This window comes from Acanthisitta chloris, unplaced genomic scaffold, assembly GCF_000695815.1.
Source record: "Acanthisitta chloris isolate BGI_N310 unplaced genomic scaffold, ASM69581v1 scaffold21122, whole genome shotgun sequence".
Lineage (NCBI taxonomy): Eukaryota > Metazoa > Chordata > Aves > Passeriformes > Acanthisittidae > Acanthisitta > Acanthisitta chloris.
Genome location: NW_008662445.1, coordinates 13,939 through 30,706, shown reverse-complemented (window position 1 = coordinate 30,706; position 16,768 = coordinate 13,939). Strand labels below are relative to the sequence as shown.

The 16,768-nt window shown below is 43.1% G+C and overlaps 1 protein-coding gene across 1 annotated transcript in view; it reads left to right on the top strand.

Annotated features, from left to right (window-relative positions):
• The first annotated feature begins 2,152 nt into the window (after positions 1-2,152).
• The window catches only part of LOC103798361 (intraflagellar transport protein 140 homolog), a 20,017-nt gene continuing 5,401 nt past the window's right edge, over positions 2,153-16,768 (top strand). The window contains exons 1-14 of the mRNA XM_009070616.1: positions 2,153-2,299; positions 2,981-3,202; positions 4,081-4,202; positions 4,854-4,996; positions 7,387-7,562; positions 8,645-8,736; positions 9,150-9,256; positions 10,334-10,482; positions 11,022-11,225; positions 11,573-11,645; positions 12,111-12,202; positions 13,063-13,190; positions 15,000-15,117; positions 15,539-15,666. Of these exons, the coding sequence (XP_009068864.1) occupies positions 2,153-2,299; positions 2,981-3,202; positions 4,081-4,202; positions 4,854-4,996; positions 7,387-7,562; positions 8,645-8,736; positions 9,150-9,256; positions 10,334-10,482; positions 11,022-11,225; positions 11,573-11,645; positions 12,111-12,202; positions 13,063-13,190; positions 15,000-15,117; positions 15,539-15,666 (1,901 nt within the window). The remainder of the gene's footprint in view (positions 2,300-2,980; positions 3,203-4,080; positions 4,203-4,853; positions 4,997-7,386; positions 7,563-8,644; positions 8,737-9,149; positions 9,257-10,333; positions 10,483-11,021; positions 11,226-11,572; positions 11,646-12,110; positions 12,203-13,062; positions 13,191-14,999; positions 15,118-15,538; positions 15,667-16,768) is intronic.

Sequence of the window (16,768 nt, the reverse complement as noted above, 5' to 3'; positions counted from 1 at the left end):
GGGCCCCACGCGGGTCCGTCCCGGTTCACTCCGCCTGTTTCAGTAGTCAGAGGAGACCGGACTTAGTCGTGACCCATCCTTCTGTGGCACGGCGCCGTTTGGTGTTGTGTTTTCTTCTGGTGGAGTTAAACAGCCTCAGGTTTCGAAGGTCGCGTTTTGCACGGGGTGGGGATGATTGGAAAAGCCTCTGCTTTTGTGTAGGGACCTGTCTGGTCTCGTCAAGGAACCGCTAAGGCAGACACAAACTTCACACCACCTGAGCACAGCAAACCCAGTCCCCGACTCTCCCTTAGGTGCTAATGTGCTGATAACAGAGCATGAAAGCAGCTTTTTGAGCATTGTCCCCAAAGACAGAATAGTTGTTGGCTTTCCCCCCCCGGAATGCAGATAACTGTGTAGTGTGTGTGTGTGTGTGTAGATTTCCCTGCCTTTAGAGTGTCAGGGTGTAAAAAGCCCAGGGCTTGCTTTGCTCAGGGTCTGTCCTCAGGGGCACCAGCACGAGCTGTTATTCTACAATTTTGTTGTTACTTTACACCATGATTAAATTATTTGAAGGGTCTGGTCATCTGAAACTGCTAGGGCAAACCGAGGGGCGAGGCAGTAAGAAGACCTGGTCTGAGTGTGGGTTGTGCAGCTGTGAAGGGGCCTCAGTCCCAGCTCAGGTGGTGTGAGTGTGACTCAGAATGATTCCTGGGTGGTCCCAAGTTTCCTTAATAAGTAGTACTTAAAGGGAGCTTCTAAGGAAGATGGAGACTTTTTTTTTTTCTCCAGGGCCCATACTGACAAGATGAAGGGATGATGATTTTAAACTGGCACACGGTAGGTTTAGTTTGGGCATAACGAAGAAAAGTTTTATGGTGAGGGTGGTGAGGCACTGGCACAGGTTGCCCAGAGGAGCTGTGGCTGCTCCAGCCCTGGAAGTGTTCCAGGCCAGGTTGGACAGGGCATGGAGCAACCTGGGCTAGTGGAAGGTGTCCCTGCCCATGGAAGATGAGCTTTAAAGATCCCTCCAACCCAAACAATTCTAGGATTCTATGAGCTCCACAGGTTTTCATGAAGTGCCTGCAGATTGTTTCAAAAGTGTCTGTCAAGTGCATCTAATCTGGCTAATAAGATCAGGTGTCTGGGCTTGGTCATGCGTTTCAAAAGTGTCTGTCAAGTGCATCTTATCTGGCTAATAAGATCGGGTGTCTGGGCTTGGTCATGTTCTATTCCAAGCCACAAAGTGGTTAACTTTTTCAGAAATTTTCTTTTTGTTTAAGCCTTGAAAAAGTAGAACATGCAGTGCCAGAGCCGTTTGCAGAGGCAGTGCTACTTGGTTTGCTTTTTTGTTGATTTGAAGACTTTAATTTGAAGAGGTATCTGTCAAAGCTATGGTGTAAGTACATGAGCAGGAAGCAATAGTAAACATGTGAATAATGAATTCCCAAGATTACAGCAAGCAAATGAGTCTTGGCTTAGTTATTTTTACACCCTTGAGTAATCCACTTATGTAAGCAATTTATTTGCGTGCAGCACTCTGCTGTACAATCCTGTATGGTTATTGTGATGGTGAAAAGTATTTCATTTCAGGGGCTGTCCATAATTTACATGACAATATCACTGAATCTTGCTTTAGTAAGTGTCACTGCCTTTTGAAATATCCACAGTATTGACTGGAAAACAGTTCTTCCTGTCTATTAATGCCAAAAAGGATAGTTATATTAGTGAGCCAATCAAGAGATGCAGTTTGGAAGCTTGACAAACTTACTCCTTTCTGGCACTTTAGAGGATTGAAATACCTGAATAATAATAATCATAAGTAATGTTTATGACTACAGATGCAAGGAACATTAAACAGCAGAAAATGATGGCTCTAGAGAAGTCATCACAGCTGTGAGTTTGTGTGATAAAACCATTTCTTCATACTAAACGTGGTGTTGTTTTCATTTAGGCATCACACATTTTTATTTTAATCGGAAGTGAAATTCTTTAGTCGCTTGAATTTTGAGCCCACACAAAGCTTCTGTTGAAATATGGATTAAATTCTTCCCCTGTTAGAGGTAAATATACAGTGTATAGCATCTATAGAGTGATTATCTCTGTAAGCATTCCTGTTAGAGATGTTTATTTTCCTTGTACAGATTTGCAGTCTGTGGCAGCTCCTGTCGTTATGGCTGTGTACGTGGATCATCGAACAGACGCTCCCGATTGCGTTGCCTCCCCATCCCAGATAGCATGGCACCCACTTCATCCACTCCTGGCAGTTGCTTCCATCAGCACAGCAGCTGGGGGTTGTGTGGATATCTACCTGGAACAGGTGAATAACCAGCAGTTTTGATTTTGGTCTTGATATAGAATCACAGACTGGTTTGGGTTGGAAGAGACCTTAAACCTCATCTCATTCCACCCCCTGCCATGGGCAGGGACACCTTCCACTAGCCCAGGTTGCTCCAAGCCCTGTCCAGTCTGGCCTGGAGTATTTCCAGGGATGGGGCAGCCACAGGTTCTCTGGGCAACCTGTATCATCATGCTGGTTTGAAACTTCACAGTTTTTATCTCTATTTTTTGTGACCTTACTTAAGCTCCTTAAATCCCTCTCAAGGCTAAACAAACCCAGTGCCCTCAGCTGTTGGGTTGTTTTTTGTTTTACCTTGAAATGTGCTTGAAGCCTTTTTATCCTTCATACAGGAATAGGAGTTTGATATTGAGTGTGCTGTGAGGGAAGAACAGCCTAGAAAAGCAGAGCGAGCTTTTCCTCTTTCAACAGTGCTGTGTTTTTTTAGCAATTTTCGAGTGCATATACTGCATGTTGTACCACATTTTCATGCATGTGAAATAGCTGTAAAGAGAATTCATATAGCCACTTCATATCTCTGGCAGGGAGCTCTACTACATGCCAGTCCCTTATCACAGGAAAATGTCTGGTTGACTGGGGAGTGAATCTGAAGGTTTGGCTGAGTTTCCATCGGACTGAGCTCGCACTGGTTTCTGTTTGCAGGGAGAACATGTGTCTGATTCGCACGTCGAGAGAAGTTTTCAGGTCACATCCCTTGCCTGGCACCCTTCCAGGCCCATTCTGGCAGCAGGATGGGAGACAGGAGAAGTTGTGATAGTGAACAAACAAGACAAGGAGCAGCATGCTGTACCCCCAGATCACAGTGACAAAATCACAGTCCTTAGCTGGAGTACAAATGGTACCTGCCTTGTGTCTGGGGATGGGGTGAGTAGCTGAAATGCCAATGTTTGATGCTGAACACAGTGTTGGAAGCTCTGTGATGGGAAGGGATCGTGGAATTGGTTGTTAGGGGAAGGCAGAGTTGTGTGGGAGAGAAATTTCCTCTTAGTGTTTTAACTCTTCCTATAGTACTCATTGCTGTTCTGCCAATTTCTCTTTAAATGAAAGTGTCTAAGCTCAGTGAGTGCTGAGCAATAGATGAAGGTTTAAGGCTATTTCATGCATGGGGCAATTGAGGCATAGACAATTTGAATTTTTTGCTCCTGTCCATGAAGGAATTTTGTGTCAGACTCAGGAATAAAGCCCAGATGATAAGAAACAAATTCCAGCTACAACATGTTCATCCCTAATGAGTGCATAGCAGTGCCCACTTAAGTACAGGAAACCCATGCCAATCTCTCTTGTTCTGGTTTTATTAGTGCTCTAAAAATGAGTCAAACTTGTTGTATGGGAAATATAACACTATTTTTTGAAGAGCTGGTTAGTGAGAAAGTAGCTGTTGAGTAGTTAGGATGAAGTATTCATAGAAGATTCTAATTTTGCCAGTTCTTGAGTCAGCAAATAAAGAAATTTTAAAAAAAAAACAAAACGTGTGGTTCTCTGTATTTTCCCTGATAGAAGAATGGCTATGACCATTTAACTTTCTTGGATAACTTGATTGTAAATAAGCAAATAATACAATGTTAAAGATAACTTTGATTCCCTGTGGCTTAGTTTTAAGTGAGAGGAATTGTATGTGCCAACTAAATGAAAGGGAGGATGTTGGTGTCAATAAAATGTTTATTTTCACATGCAGTGAGTAGCTGAGTCCGAATTCTCATGTGTGTGTGAAGCCTAATGAACTAGCTGTTGTCTTTTCCCAGCATGGTGTGTTGTTCCTGTGGAAGATGGACCAGCGAGGCCGAGTGCAGGGCTCTGCCCTGGTGAAGCAGGAGTATGGGAAATGCCTGGCTCACTGTGTCTTTCGGCCACCCCCTCCTGGAGAGTGAGTAGGGGCCCTGGCAGAGCTCTGCTAGATCACCTCTTTCTCTTGTTCCACCAAAAAAGAGTCCTACTCATAGATGAACTACTTTTAAATAGAGAAAAAATAACCTCTTCTAACTTCATTCCAAGCTCTGCTCCCACTCCAGTAGCTGGCTCTTTGTGCTCTGCATGCAGCAACAGATCTTCCTCTTGTCCATACGTTCTGTCTGTTGCTGTTGACTCTTCTGTCTTTAATTCTTCTAGTTATCCATGTTGCTGATTGTGAAAAGCAGGAAGCATGCTGGAAATACAATTATCCATTACATTATTGTCCAAAATAAAAGTCAGTTCTTAAACATTATTTTTTCTTTCCTCTCCATGCAAGAAATAGGAAACAATCTGAGTTAGAAAAGAAGAGTTTTCCTTGTTTCTCTTCTGTTTCACATATCTGTAAAAACAATAATGCTTATGGGGAAAACAAAGGGGTGAAACAATGCAAATTAAAGTAATATTAAAATTTTGGTTTGTATCTTTTTGAGTTTGTTCTTTTCCCAGTGTATGAAGCAACTTTATTCTCTTTGTACAATAAGCTTTGTTAATTGCTTGTCTGTTCTCTGAGACTGAAACTACTCTGTTTTGTGAGGAATTGGGAATGAAACATCTCTGTTTGCAGGGACCTTGTACAGCTGGCAAAAGCAGCTGTGAGTGGTGATGAGAAGGCCTTGGATATGTTCAACTGGAGGAAAGCTGGAACAGGACCACCTCTGAAAATGTCAGTCCAGGAAGGACTCTCCTTCTTTATCACTTTGACAGATGGTAAGAGTAAAGCCACTTTTCCAGTCTACTGGAAATTCGTTTCCTTAAAGCTTCAAAATAGCTCAGTGCATGATAGTTCTGTTTTCATATATCCAACATTTGGGGTGTATCATATAGCCATCAATATTCATGTATCCAACAGGGTAGAGTATTCCTGGGACTTGTAGAATGTTTGATAAGAAATGAGTAAAAGTATTGAAATCTTACCCTGTTCAGGGTGAGTCCTGTCCACAAGGACCCCAGAGGTTAGTCAGGTTCCTGAAGAAGTGAGTGTGAGGGACAATCTCTGACACACAACTGTAAATGAAGTTAGCAGTGTCAGCATTTGTGCAAAGCTCCAGACAATGCATGTGTTGTCAGTTTTTTTCCTGTAAACAGGCAAATGCTGCTAGAACATAAATAAATTCTTAAAATAAATTCTGAATTTGCTTTCCCACTTTTTTTCTCATGCTTTGAAATGAAGCTTCAGTTTAAGAGAATAAAAAAAGTCTGAGAATCTGTTTTGTTAGTTTTCTCCCTAATATTGTTTCTTCCCTACCATTTGTCTTTTCCTCTCCCTTTTAGTCTTCTGGGTACTAGTTTGCTCCAAGCTCATTTTCATCCCACCCGTTGTTCTCATGGTGCTTTCTCTCTCTAACCTGCTCACTCTGAACTGGAGCCAGAATGTGTGTGACAAGTGGTATAATGAGTCTGTTTCTGGTACATAATCCTCTCGATTCAAGTGGTAACTGCTCTGAAATCCTTTCAGTTATGCTGGTTCTGCAGCTCAGTTACAGTTTGTTTCAGTGTTATATCAAGAATGAGACCCCTTGTTTACACCAGCACAGCAGGAGTGGCCAGGGCCAGCTGCATGGTTGGTTTGCAGAGCACTGAGCTGTACCTTCGTTTGATTTGGGAATGACAAGTCTCTTTAGTAGGTATGAACCATTTAAACGGGAAAAGAGTACAGGTACCTGTACCTCCTACCTCTTAAAGGTAGGAGGAGAGAAACTGAGAAGCTGTGCCAGTTCCTCGCCTTCAAAGCTGCAGTTGTGGTGGTGCAGAGCCCCATCTAGGGACAGGCACAGTGTCCTGCGGGCACTGTCCTCGGCCTGGGCTCCTCAGCACACTGCTCAGATGTCAGTCAAATGATAGTGACTGGTTTTTTTGAGCAGTATCATTGCCTAGGCTGCTTTGGGCATGTGTATTTTGGACCCAGTTCTTAATCTAGTTAGTGATCTGCCGTAACTTCCAAATGTCCTGAGAAGGGCTTGAGGATTCTGGTAGATGAAAGGCTGGACATGGCCCAGCAATGTGTGCTGGGCTCATCCCCACAGTGTGGGCAGCAGGTCAGGGGGGGATTCTGCCCTTCTGCCCCACTTGGGTGAGATTTCACCTGCTGTGCTGTCTCCAGCTCTGGGGGTCCCAGCACAGGAAGGATGTGGAGCAAGTCCAGAGGAGACCACAGAGATGCTCTGAGGGCTGGAGCACCTCTGCTCTGGACACAGACTAGGAGAGCTGGTGAGGCTCAGCCTGGAAAAAAGGAGGCTCAAGGGGAACTTTCTCACTCTGACTCACTCCCTGCCAGGAGGTGCAGCCTGGTGGGGTCAGGCTCTTCTCCCAGGGAACAAGGGGCAGGACAAGAGGAAACAGTCTCAAGCTGTGCCAGGGGAGGTTTAGATTGGATATCGGGGAAAATTTATTCACTGAAAGGGTAGTCAGGCATTGGAAGAGGCTGCCCAGGGCAGAGTCACCATCTCTGGAAGAGTTCAAAAACCACTAGACACTTTGGCACTTTGTGATATGGTTTAGTGGGCATGGGAGTACTTGGTTGAAGGTTGGACTTGATGATCATGGAGATATTTTCCAACCTTAATGATTCAGTGATTCTCTGTACAGTAGCACAATGTAATGAAATGATAATGGCTTTTAAAATGTTGATAGGTACTTCAGTCACTGTTGTCAGTGTTCTTAGACACCATCACATTTGCCTGTGAAATCAATGGGTTTAAGCTGTGTTTGGTGTGTGGTGCAGTGTTTCTAAACAATGAACTTGAGGTCCACAGTTTTCTGTCATCTAAACTGCTGTAAATTGGACCAATTCTTAGCAGCCATTCTTCTTTCACAGGTTGTTTTTAAGACTGAAGGTTTCAGACACCATACACACATATACAGAAAGTTTACTTGTAGTTCGGATTTCCTAAATAGGGAAAAAAAGAAGTTTGGGTTTATTGCTTTGATCAGCTATCACAGTCTGTATCCTTAGACAAACTAGAAGACAAAAGAATTGTGGTTATTTTCACCTTTTTCAGCACTGGAGGAATATTTTATTAAGGTAGAAAGCAGCAGCTTTGGTTATTGTAGCTAAAAGCTGTTGACTAAATGCTGCTCCTTGTTTGTGTGTGCTGCAGGTTCTGTGCACTATGTGAGTGAGAAAGGAAAGACAAAGCAGGTGTTGTCCACAGATAGTCTGGTCCGAACTCTCCTGTTCCTGGAGGAAAGGAATGTTTTACTTGTGATAACAGAGAACCTGCAGTTGTCCTTGCATACAGTCACTGCCGAGGGAGAGGCAGAAGAGCTGGCAAAGGTAAGAACCACACTGAAAGGTAGAGCTGCAATATTTATCCTTTATAAGCATTGGTTTGGGTTTTTTTCACGGCCACTGTTTTGCTTTCAAGTGAATCAACTCTCAGTTTTGTTTCTCACATAATACCTTAATGAACAAACAGCAAGATATTCATTTGAAAGTGGGCTAGAGTTGATGTGTTATTGAACTTGAAAAAATGGTTTTCATCCTGCCTTCCTGTTTTTTCATAGTTTCTTTCATTTTGACCCTATGTTAATCCTTCATTTCCTTTTCTTGGTGAATAATTAGAGATGATGGTATATCAAATATTTGTTAAAATGTCTTGTGATAAGTAGTTGATAATCTGTGTCCTCAGTTTTGTTATCCTCAGTCACTCAGAGCTTGTCTTTCAGCTCAGTAGGAGCTGTCACTCCTCTGGGTGACACTGCCTTTTTCTGCACAAACGATGGTTTAGTTCTTACACTGTGAAAGTGTTCTTACAGCTGAAAAGGCAAGAGAGCTTTCAAAAAGTAACAGCCCACAAGTCACAGAATCACAAATAATAGTGTAACGACCCAAAAATTACTGGGTAGGAGCAAAAAGCAAACTGACCTCGTGCATGGCTTAAAATCTCTTTGGCTCACATAAAATACTGTACTGTCAGGGAACGAAGCCTGGGGGTAGAACCCAAACCTTCACCTTCCTAAGATTTTTTTTTTTTGTATGTAAGATATAAAAAGACTGGACACTTGTGTGTTAGAGGAGTGTCCACTTCTTATTGATCATTACTTGTGTTTGAGGTAAGATTTGGTATCTCACATTTTAAAGCAATAGTTATCAAGTTCTAAGATAAGATCTAGTGCAAGAATAAAAAGCTGCTCCTTACCTACTTATTTCACCCACTTCAAGGTTTCTTTCATTAAATTTTTCCATCACATACTTGATGCATTTAGTGGTGATCTCTATTAGTCTGTCTGAAATAACAGACGAGTCTAGTCGTTCTTACATCTTTTTTAGCCAAACTAGGCAGTTCAGCTGCTTATTGTCCTTCAGCATGTTCCTCCCACCTTCTGTAAATTTACTCATTTGCTTGTGGTTAACAGGTGAAATTGAGTGGGAAGACAAGTCATTCTGCAGACATCATTCTCATAGACCATAGCCTGGTGGTTACAGCACTAGGAGAGACAGTCATCAGGTAAGAGCCCTGTTTGAAAGCTGTTCTGGCTGCCCCTGAGAAGGGTCAGCTAAAATGTTTCCAGCCTGCAATGCACTGAATATTTTGCTGAAATGTTAGGGGGGTTGATTTTTTTACTAGTAATGAAAAATTCCCAAAATTCCCTAATTTTGTTTCTCAAAATAAATAGAGAATAGAATTCATAGGAGAATATCCCAAACATGCTGCAGATTAAAAAGTCAAAGGAAAAGGAAGGAGATTGTTAAGAAATTCACTTTGCAGAGGCAGCTGCTGACAATTTAATTCTAAAAATTGAATGGTCTGGATATTATGGAAACAGAAAATTAGTGCCATGTATAGCATCCTATTGACTGTGTTTAGCAAAACACCTGGAAGGAAAAGCATTGTTAACACTCTTGTTTTGTGTGCCTTAGGTTCTGGGATTTGGACCGAGATGAGAACTATGTGCTCTCCCCAGAGGTGCAGTTTGGCTTTGAGGGAGGAGAATGTATTAACTGTGTGTCTTACTGCAGTGCTAAAGGTGAGAAATCACACAGCACCTGTGATCTCTGGCTGCCAAACCTTGTCAAACCTCAGCCTGCAGTGCTAGTCATTTCAGCTCAGAGTCTTGGTAGCAGCACATGGTGCAGAAGGTTTTAGTTTGGACCAGGAATGTGCCTTTGGGGGCACAGGGAGGTCATTCCATACTCACCACGCTTTGGCTCACTGTGCCAATGTGTCAAGGTGGATTCCTTTTGATGCAAGTAACCCTGGAGTACACCTAATGCACTCCAATGTGTGTTGGGCATTCAGTCTTCCAGGCAGCACTACAGCTCCTGCAAAGGGGAACTCACCAGTATGTGTCATGTGGATGTCAAGGCCTTACATGGATCTTTTCTACAGTTACTCCTGTGCATCACTTTGCCAGCACAGGCACAGCTGATGTCTGTGGAATAGTTTTCAGAGGTTCCTTGCCTATGGTGACTACAAAACCAGCTCTTCAAAAGTAAACACAAACCATAGGAGGTCACTTGGTCTGTTCAGCCTGGAGCAGAAGAGACCAAGGTCAGACCTCATCAAGGTCTGCAGCCTCCTCATAAGTCTCAGTGAAGAGGTGACCAGGGACAGGACCCAAGGGAATGGCATGAAGCTGTGCCAGGGGACAGTTAGGCTGAATATTAGGAATAGGTTCTTCCCTCAGAGGCTGTTTGGGCACTGGACCAGCTCCCCAGTGCAGTGGTCACAGCCCCAAGCCTGACAGAGCTCTCAGGCACAAGGTGGGATTGTTGAAGTGTCCTGTGCAGGGTCAGGAGTTGGACTAAATGATCCTTGTGGGTCCCTTCCAGCTCACGATATTCTATGACTTTATATTTTAAGAGATGGTTAAAACAAAGGTAAGTTCATATGGTAGCTTAGAAAATGTGCTTTGCCACATGGAACTTCTTCCAATTTTTCTCCTGAAAGGTTCTGCAGCCCAGGGCTGGGGTGGTGGCTTGCAGTAAGGCAGGAAATGCTGCTGCTGGAAGTTGGCTTCTCAGTTCCTGAGAACCCAACTGTGTAATGTGGGTTTGTTTTTCTGAAGTTCAAGATGAAATGCCTGAGTGTTTGTGAATGGCAGGTCTCCTGGCAGCTGGGACAACCAAGGGGAGAGTAGCAATGTGGAGGAAAGCAGCAGGATCTGATCAGAGCACATTGGCTTTGGAGGGCAAGGAGAGGTGGAAGTTCCAGGCATCTACAGAACTCGAAGGAAATGTCACACAGATAAAGGTAAGAAAGGAAAGTCTCCTTGAATATGTGTGGGACTTCACAAGCATTAGGTGAACAGAACATCTTGGTGACACAAATGAAGGTGACAATGACTCCTTCATTTTTGCATGTATTTAACTTGCTTTGCTGGGGGATTTGAGCTGCACTGCCAGAAAGGGCTGTCAAAGGACATGGTAATCAGAAACTATGCATACACTTTGCTTTCACATTATTCAGAGTTATTAAACCTTTTAAATAAGCGGTGCCTTATTGCAGCAGTAAATGTAAGGTGGCACAATAATATCTTAGGGGAAAAATAGTTTTAATTTACAAACCAGCTCCTCTACTTAGACTAAAGGAGTATGAGTAGCTGGTAAGAAACACAGTAGTTTGAGTCTGTAATAATTCCTAGTCATTGCCTATAGATGTATTTCGATAGTAGGACATTGTGTATGTATAAAAATGTTTATTCTGTCCTTCCCCTTGTCATCTCTCTTGGGACATTGCTGCTGCTGTTCAGGCCCTTAGATGAAATGGTGTGTTTATCCCGTTGTTTCCAGTGGGGCTCCCGAAAAAACCTGCTGGCAGTGAACAGCATCAGCTCCGTGGTGATCCTCAGTGAACAGGCCATGTCTGCACATTTCCAGCAGCAGGTGGCTGTGGTACAGGTGTCTCCCAACCTCTTCAATGTCACCATCTTCAGCACAGGAGCCACTCACAGCCTCCGTGTAGATATGAATGTCAGTGGAGTCTTCGCTACTAAGGTTAGTTGTTGTGTTTTCATCTCTTTGCTCTATCAGTTGCCTAGTTAGGTGTATGGAGACCAAACTTTCTCAGTCTTTACTGTAAGATACTCAAATTTGAGTGTTATGGAAGTATTGTTGTGACAGTAGCACTGGTGCTGTGGTGGAGCTGATTTTTCAGATAGCACAGAGACTCAGGAATTCTCTAGGTGCTGACCAGAGAACTTCTGGGTTACCAGGAGCCTTCTAACCCAATGTACAGAGGAACTGGGAACTGGTGGCTGTTGTAGGGGAGTTCTTGCTGTGTTATTGCATGAACTCCTGCATGTTTCCAAAAGAAACTGACTTTGGGATTTTGTTTGTTTTAGGATGCTGTAGTGTTCTGGAATGGGAAGCAAGTGACTGTCTTTGAGTGCTCAGGAGATACCTTCAGAAGTGCAGGTAGGACTTAGACCACTGGTTGGAATGGTTCTCATCCTTTCAAACATACACATTCTCTGCATTCATGGTAGCTGATGGACTGTAATCCTAGATGTCTCTCCTGCCATGGCTGCAGGGAGAGGACCAGAGGGAATGGTCATAAGCTGAGACAGGGGAGAGTCATATTAGATGTCAGGAAAAGTGCTTTCCCTGTTAGGGTGTTCAGGCACTGGGATATTGCCCAGGGAATTGATGGACTCACCATCCCTGGAAGTGTTTAAGAGGTGTCTGGATCTGACACTGGAGGATATGGTTTAGGGTTTCCAACACTGACAAGTTAATGGTTAGCCTTGATGATCTTAGACGTCTCTTCCAACCTTGACGATTCTATGATTCTAAGTTGAGTGCTTTAAGTTAATTTTTATTTTCTTTTCACAGAACCTATTTCTTGTAACAGTGGCTTTTTTTTTTTGGTGATTGTTCCAGGCTCTTTTCTTTGTGACTCTCCAGTTCTGTCTGTGCATGGAGAAAATCTGTACACAGTGGAGCCGTATCGGGTCCAGGTCCGCACCTGGCAGGTGACGATTCTATGATTCTAAGTTGAGTGCTTTAAGTTAATTTTTATTTTCTTTTCACAGAACCTATTTCTTGTAACAGTGGCTTTTTTTTTTTGGTGATTGTTCCAGGCTCTTTTCTTTGTGACTCTCCAGTTCTGTCTGTGCATGGAGAAAATCTGTACACAGTGGAGCCGTATCGGGTCCAGGTCCGCACCTGGCAGGTGAGGGCTGATGAAACCACAAAGGGACAAATACACCTAATTGTTTGAGGGCTGATGAAACCACAAAGGGACAAATACACCTAATTGTTTTCAAACACTAGTGTTAGAGCTTTAAAGTTAAGTGGGTGCTCCTTCTAAATCAGGTTGAATATGTATATTACTGACAGGAAGATGAACATAATGATTACTCTTACAAGATAATGTGTGTTCTGCAAAATCTTTTGCTGAACCTTTGCAGCCCCTGCTAGTCCAAGAGAACCAGAAAGGGTAATCTAATTATCAGGGGAAATCAATATGGTGTTTAAGTATGAGTGTGATTGATCACATAAATCTCATGTATTTATTTTTGTAGCTGGATATTTGAGGGCCTTCAGGGATGTGTATTTCTGTAACCCTCTCAGTTGGAAAGGGTTGTGTCACTGGAGAGGGTTATTGCAGAAGGATGCTTTTAAATTTAGACTTTTTTTGGAGGCTCTATTATACATACCTGAAACACAGATTTCATTCGTAGGGATCATGTGTGTGTAGTTTCTCCAATTTGCTAGAAGTGATTTGTCTGACACAGAAGTTCAGCAGTTCATGACTTGACTTGGTAACAAAATGAGTCCGTTCCCGTGAGGCTTTGGCCACATAAACCTGGTGTTCCATGTTTCTCCCCAGGGCACAGTGAAACAGCTGCTGGTGTTCTCTGAGGCAGAGGGGAATCCATGCCTCCTGGATGTCTGTGGGAATTTCTTGGCTGTGGGAACTGATTTGGCTCACTTTAAAATCTTCGATCTCTCACGCAGGTACTAATAAGGTTTTAAAGTAATCTGTCCAGAGATGTTGTGGTTTTGATCTGATGAAAAGCAACAGCCCCTTTGAATCTTGAGACAGTACATGCAGCCTGTGGGAGCTGATGGCCTATCCCCAAAGCAAGGGAAGAGCCATGGAATAATTAGGCAAATCATGGGACAATACTGATTTTTATTTTTTTTTTTTTTTTTTTTTAAAAGGATACCATGAGGGCTATTTGTGTGCAATTAAAAGTGGGTGGAGAATTTATGGAAGATCAAGACAAGGATGTCTGATGGTTCTGATAACTTGAACAAGACCTTAATCTCAGAAGAGTGGGGTGGTTGGTCACAAGTGTTATTGAGAACAGCTGGGGAGAGGATTTGAACCTTTAGGTAAAGGCCTTAAGCCTTTTGCATTTGCTGAGCTCTGCTACACTAGGGATCCATTTTTTAGGATGTGGTGGTGTGGGTGAGTCTTTGGTAACTTAGCTGAGTTCATTACTTAGGCTGAACATGTGCTTGTGTCATTGGCTTTGCTTTTCTGGCCCTTAGATAGAAACTGTCCTGGATTGCTCTGGTCTGAGCTCAGATCATGTAGTAGGATGGTTAATAGTTGAACAAATGAACCCTTAGCAGTGGCTGCACCTGATGTCCTGATCCAGCATGGAGCTGTGAACCTCCCCATTGGTGTGGCTCCTGGAGCAGATTGTGCTGTGATCCCTGGGGTAGCTTGCCACTGATCAGCTGTACTGGATGTGGTTGCTGTCAACAGGTTGAGGAGTTGCTCTCAGTTAAGAGGGCTGATCTTATTTTTGGAGGTTTTGTTGTTCTCCCAAAAAAATGTGGGACAGCATTTTGGGTGAGTGAGCCAGGGAGGTGAAGAGGTGGCCACTGATTTTTAAGTTCCATATGGTCTTCTTGTCTTATGGGGCTATAGTTACAGAGAAAACTGGGTCTCATATCACCTCATAAACCAACAAAGTGGATTCAGTGAATCCATGGAGGAAGTGACCTAGAACTGTAGATCCTATTTTTCCTCATTTAGTTTAAGAAAGAAGATTACTTGACTTTGTTCAGACTTTACTGTGTGCTCCCATGCTGACAAACATGACAAAGACACAAGCTGAGATGACCTTTGGTTCAGAAATTTTGCTGCTAACAACAAGTGTAATTTTGAAAAGCTGAAAAACCTGAAGAGTGAAACAAATTCTCTTCTTCCTTGCATGCTGCCACTTGCTAAACATTAAAGTCTAGTTAGATACCCCCTGGAAGCTCATTACCTGGATTGAGTTTGCACAAATTCTGCCTGAGACACAGTTTGAAGGTTATTGGATTTGGGCAGGTTGTAACTAGTGGAGACAGTGGAGAAAAAGTGGCTTCACTCCTACATGCTACGTTCAGTTTTTGTGTTTGATAATGAAAATATGGCATCTCTTTACTCCTGCTCCACAGTGTGCACACAACTTTTAGATGATGGGCTCTGTTCAACCTTCAAGGTACAGTTTGACTTCTGTAGGAAAAGCAGGCATCTGGATCCAGAATTCTGGTCAGGTGTTCTTGCTGTATAGCCCTTTTTTGGGGGGGAACACTGTAGAAACACTGAATTTTTTTCTTGCTGATTCATTGAGGAAAGAGTATCCATTAACTTCTTCCTGAAAGAAAGGCAGTGGCAGCAATCCTCTGGAGAGGAAGCTGGAGTCTGGAGCAGCGGTGTCATACAGTAGAAATAGTTTGTTTTTAAAAGTCTTACCCATAACTTACAGAATGTGGGTTGCCAGTTGCTTGCCACCATATATGATTGAGGTTTATTTCTTCCCACAGAGAGGCAAAAGTGCACTGTAACAGCAAGAGTTTGTCTGAGCTGCTCCCAGGCTGTGTCGGCATCGCATCCGTCAAGTGCAATGCTAATGGCAGCAGAGTCAGCATCCTTGTCAGCAAGGTGAGCTCTTCACTCACCACCTGGGACCTGCCCATCACCTCAGACTGGGGCAGCTCCACATCCCTGAGCACACAAGGTTCACTTCTCCAAATTAAACCTACGTGGTACTTGCAGTGCATTGGGTCATGCCCTGAAATGTAACTCAACAGTAAAATTAAAGTCTGTTTGTACCTGTGGTGAGAACCACCCAGAGAAGGAAGGAATATTTTAGTTACAAAAGCTGCTTTGGAGCATTTCAAAGAAATCCGAGGCTGACTTGCTGGAGTAGAAAAACAGGCAGAAGCTTTCTGGTGTTTCTCCCAAAGAATGTCCTTGTGTGATGACCAGTAAAGAAAGCTGAGATCATAATCAGGTGAGATCAATGTACCTTATTTTCTTTTAGACTGCATGCTGCAGCAACCTGTGTTTTCCCTTCTTGCAGGCAGATGGGAACATTGACTCCAAGATCTGTTTCTATGATGTTGAGATGGACAAAGTCACACTCTTTGATTTCAAGGCTGAACAGGGAGATGGTAGAGAGAAGCTTTCTGCTGGACAAGGCATTGGCAAGTAAGGAACTTTTGTTTCAAGAAGTGGGAATGGTGGATTTAAGATGGGAATCTGCCCTGTGAAGACAAGCACACACTAACTAAAGCTGTTGCATTGTATGTCCATCAGCCTGCAGCCCTGTCTGTCCCAATAACCTGAGCTAGGGTGTGTCAAATGATGGTACCAGAGAGCAAGTTCAAAAGAAGCAGGAGGAGGCAGTTCTTCAGCCAACATGTAGCTGAGTAAGGAACTCCTTGCCAGAGGAAGTTAGAGGTGATGAAGGAAGGGCTCGTGGAGGTATTGGACAAATTCATAGAAGAGAAATGCAGAGAGAGTTATTAGCCATGTGGAAGCCACATCTGGCTCCAGAGTTCTCTGAGGGGAGGACGATTTGGTGTGTGTGGGAGGTATGTGCAGAGATATTATGTGATTGGAATCAGGATCTGGATCTTAAAATAAAGAAAAAGCTTGGAAAGCTACTCATCTTTGAAGAGTTTGCATGGTAGGAACTGAAAAGAAGGTCCTGGTAGGAAAAGAATTATTTCGAAAGTGCAATAAAGGATGTTTTTGTGTGGGTGAAATGTCTATTTAGAGGTGACACCTTTGTGTTCGTGCAAACTGTTCTGTGGGAAATGCATTAGAAATCCTAACAGGAAAACGCAGTGAGGTAGGAATTCTCATGGCAGTACAGTGGATTGTTAGGGTACAAATTCCCATCTGGTTTTGCAATTATTTTTCTGACTATTTTTCCTAAGAAAAACCAGCATTGGAATAGGTGGATTGCTTTTTTAGCAACTATCTACTATGGGCATTAGAAGCAAAAAAAAGGAATGACTCTCCTTAGCCCTGAAAACCAGAAGAAACTATCTAGCCCATCAAAACCTAAGGCCAGTGCAAATTTAGGGGCTTATCTCTAGGTCAGTTATGCAAGAGTGTAGTCGTGAGTAGTGAGGGAGTTGTTTCCAAGTGCAGTATCCTGTGGAGCCCAACAGAGGCCATCACGAGCCAGTGATGCTGTTTTGCTGGTATTAAGTCTTACTGTCGGTGTGAATAACTCATTTTTCTGGACTTCATTATAGAGGACTTCAAATTAGAGTGAGTAGACTCACCAGAAAGATGTAAT